At 45.4% G+C, this 3,882-nt stretch overlaps 1 protein-coding gene across 1 annotated transcript in view; it reads right to left on the bottom strand.

The window, feature by feature from the left end:
- The window catches only part of SH2D1B (SH2 domain containing 1B), a 21,060-nt gene extending 17,986 nt beyond the window's left edge, over window positions 1-3,074 (bottom strand). The window contains exon 1 of the mRNA XM_032291584.1: window positions 2,788-3,074. Coding sequence (XP_032147475.1) covers window positions 2,788-2,921 — 134 coding nt within the window. The 5' untranslated portion in view covers window positions 2,922-3,074. The remainder of the gene's footprint in view (window positions 1-2,787) is intronic.
- Window positions 3,075-3,882: the final 808 nt, after the last annotated feature.

Raw genomic sequence — 3,882 nt, 5'->3', positions numbered from 1 at the left:
AGGAAGGAAGGAAGGAAGGAAGGAAGGAAGGAAGGAAGGAAGGAAGGGGAATCCCAATATTGGCCATATACCCTGAGATCCTGGCCAGTCTGTCCTTGCGCCTTCTTCTTTTTTCCCTTTCACTGCCTGCGCCATCACAGCTAGCTCTTCACCATCTCCCATCCAGAGGCACAACAGTTTCTGTTGCCATCATTTCCCAGCTTCAGTGTGTTCTTCACGTCAGATCGAAGTTCCTAAATTAACTAGACTTGTCACTTCCCCGCTCAAAAACCATCCATGTTTCCCCATTAGCTGTAGAACCATTCTTTTAAAACTCCATGATCTCATCCCATCCTCCTTCTCCAAAAGCTGGCTTCCAAACTACATTTTAGGAACCTGTATGTACATACTTTAAAGTATCCAATTTGTAGACCCCTGTTCCTACCCCCGCTTCCTAAAACGCCTTCCATCCCATTTCCATGTAACCAGATCTTACCCACTCTTTATTTATTTGCTTATTTATTTTATTTTGAGACGGAAAGTCTCTGTCTCCCAGGCTGGATAGCAGTGGTGCCATCTCAGCTCACTGCATCCTCTGCCTCCCAGGTTCAAGCGATTCTCATGCCTCAGCCTCCTGAGTAGCTGTGATACAGGTACCCCCACCATGCCCAGCTAATCTTTGTATTTTCAGTAGAGATGAAGGTTTCATTATGTTGGCCAGGCTGGTCTCGAACTCCTGACCTCAGTGATCTGCCCACCTCAGCCTCCCAAAATGCTAGGATTATAGGCGTGAGCCACCGCGCCTAGCCAATATATATTTTTCTTTAAATGGTACTGTGGATGTAGGTATGAAAGAGATAGCCTGTCTCTCCAGTATCATTTAGAGAAAGAAGTGGCCGGGCGCGGTGGCTCAAGCCTGTAATCCCAGCACTTTGGGAGGCCGAGGCGGGTGGATCACGAGGTCAAGAGATCGAGACCATCCTGGTCAACATGGTGAAACCCCGTCTCTACTAAAAATACAAAACATTAGCTGGGCATGGTGGCACGTGCCTGTAACCCCAGCTACTGAGGAGGCTGAGGCAGGAGAATTGCCTGAACCCAGGAGGCGGAGGTTGCGGTGAGCCGAGATCCCGCCATTGCACTCCAGCCTGGGTAACAAGAGTGAAACTCCGTCTCAAAAAAAAAAAAAAAAAAAAAAGAAAGAAGTCCCAATGTATTCTATTAGTAATGACAACCACTTTTGTCTATAATCAGACTTCTGAGCCTACTCCATGGCCCATTTGTGTATTTCCTTGTAAAATCCAGTTTTAGCAAAGAACCCTACTAAGTCAGTTTGGCAAGGACACCTCACCCTAGATATCTGATCACGGTCAGGTTCTGATGAGATTCCTCATCCTCCACCACCCGCCAGGCAACATCTGATCACCCTGGCCTGTCTTCAGCTACAACTCTGTTAGGCTGGCTTAGCCAGAATCCCCTTCACCCCAATGTTTCCTCTGAATAATTTTCTAGCCACTGACCCCACACTACTCCTTGGCCGTAAATTCCCACGTGTCCGTGCTGTATTCAGGGTTGAGTCCAATCTCTCTTCTGCACTGCAAGAGCTCCTTGCAGTGGTCCCTATACCTGCTGTGATGATCCTGAGTACAGTCCTCTCAACCGTGACTTAACAAATGACATAGAGTAATTGTTTTCTTTAACAAGAGACACTGGGGTTTCAATTTCTGTTATGTGTTCAGTGGTCCCTACTTTACAAAGAGGTAAATATATAAAGATAGGAGGTTTCTAGTGATTTCTGTTCAGATTTCTGTTGAGGATTGCTTTCTAAACTGGGCATAAGCAAGTTCCTTCCACTGGTTCTCTTTGGTACTGTGGCCTGGAATTTCTTTTTTCTTTTTTTGAGACAGGGTCTTGCTCTGTTGCCCAGGCCGGAGTGCAGTGGTGCAATCTTGGCTGACTGCAGCCTCTGTCTTCTGGGTTCAAGAGATTCTCCTGCCTTGGCCTCTCAAGTAGCCGCTATCATAGGCACACACCACCACACTAAGTTAATTTTTGTATTTTTGGTAGAGACGCTGTTTCACCATGTTGGCCAGGCTAGTCTCGAACTCCTGACCTCAAGTGATCCCCCTGCCTCAGCCTCCCAAAGTGCTGGGACTACAGGCATGAGCCACCACACCCAGCCTGGAATTTCATATTTAACTTAGACTCTGGAAATTCCAAATGAGTTTTAACACAAACAAATTATTTGAGAAACCAAGATCTCTGTTTCTTTACCTATGAAATGGTGACTGCTTATGCTTGCCTTGATAGACTACAAGAATGAAAGAAAATGACGAATATCGAAGTCCTTTACAAATCTAACAAAATGTGAAATATTATTAGGATTTATAGTTTAAGTATTACAAGTGGATGCTGCAGAATAAGTAGTCTTTCAGATTGAAATTTCTTTAAAAACCCCTAGCCATTTCCATACCAAATAAACAGATCTTTGGAGAACAGGACCTCTGACATTTGTACCTTCTCTCCATCCCCCCCATACCCCTATTCTTCCTGCAGCCCTTCCCTTCACCACCACTATATCTCTCCTGCTGTTGCAGAGTCTGCTTGCAGGCCTTTACCCCAGGGAGAGCAAGGCAGATGGGGCAGCATGGACAGACACAGGCCTCTCCTGGCACTGCCCATTATTTCTCACTCTATGCATTCTGACTGCAAAGTCAGAGTGAAATACTGAGGGATATGTATTCCTTTACTGTGCCTTTGCCGCATTCAACGTACGACGTCACATGTGTGCAAGTTGAGGCTACTCACGAGACACAGAGGCACAGGACTCCTGGTATCGACTCGCTGTCTCTTAAGAGAAAGTTGCCATCCACCCCTTCCTTGAGCAGCAAGGTTTCACAGTCTTTCTTGGTCAGAGGGCCGTGGTAGTAAGGAAGATCCATGGAGAACGCTCTTGTATCCCAGGCAGGCCTGTTGGCCTGAAATTCACCCCCAAGTCAAGGGACAGCTCTGAGGAGGGATGTGGAAGCAGTTGTGCCTCCTGTGGAAATCTCTCTTTCTCTAGTGGTCTGTGAGACTCAACCAGCTTCATGAGATTCAGGAAATGAGAAGGGCGGGGTGATAAAATGACCAACACATTTTATCCTTTACATGGCCCACATGTGACTCACAGAAATGGGTAAAGCACATCTAAAGACACAGTGGAATCAGTGAAGCTCGTGGCTAGGGAGACAATGCTGAAGTCAAGCCTCTGAAACTGTGTTGCAGCCTGTATATTACCATGTACTATCATCACCTTCTCTGGCTGCTGGTATCCTTTCCAGGAAGCACACCATTGCTTTTGCAGTAATGGTACCCATTCCCTGCTGAAGTTGCATAGGATTGGGCTATGCTTAGCTTAGACTGGGTGCTTAAAAAGCATTTGGATGCTGAGAGAATTGACATGCTCAGATACAATGGGAAAATTGAAAGGGTGGCATTTCCATGGATCAAATGACACTAAAAATGGAAGACATTAATGGGAATAGAAAACAGTGGGACATTGTGGATGAAGACAGCCCATTCCATGACTAAGGCTCCTAGCCATTTTAACACCCTCAAGCATTGTGCCTTTTGGGGAAAGGGCTGGTGCAGGTGGGAGGGATAACTGGTATGTTCAAATATCTACAGGAAGTCACTATATATCTCAAAAATGAATCTATGAAAATAAAACTAAAACAGAAAAGATGAGCTCATGACTCATCTTTATTTCACTTCTTTTTTTTTCTTCGTCTCCATAGATACCCGGAATCTTAACTTCTTCTTAACCCAGATATTTATTTCACCTTGCTACTTTGCTTACCAGCTGTTTACTCACACTTGGGGTGTATCTTTCGTGGAACTTCTTTGTCACAGGTCTTTGTT

This window comes from Sapajus apella, unplaced genomic scaffold, assembly GCF_009761245.1.
Source record: "Sapajus apella isolate SASKATOON/1434 unplaced genomic scaffold, GSC_monkey_1.0 scaffold25, whole genome shotgun sequence".
NCBI lineage: Eukaryota > Metazoa > Chordata > Mammalia > Primates > Cebidae > Sapajus > Sapajus apella.
Note: the sequence above shows the minus strand (reverse complement) of the source record. Positions and strands in the feature narration are given on the sequence as shown.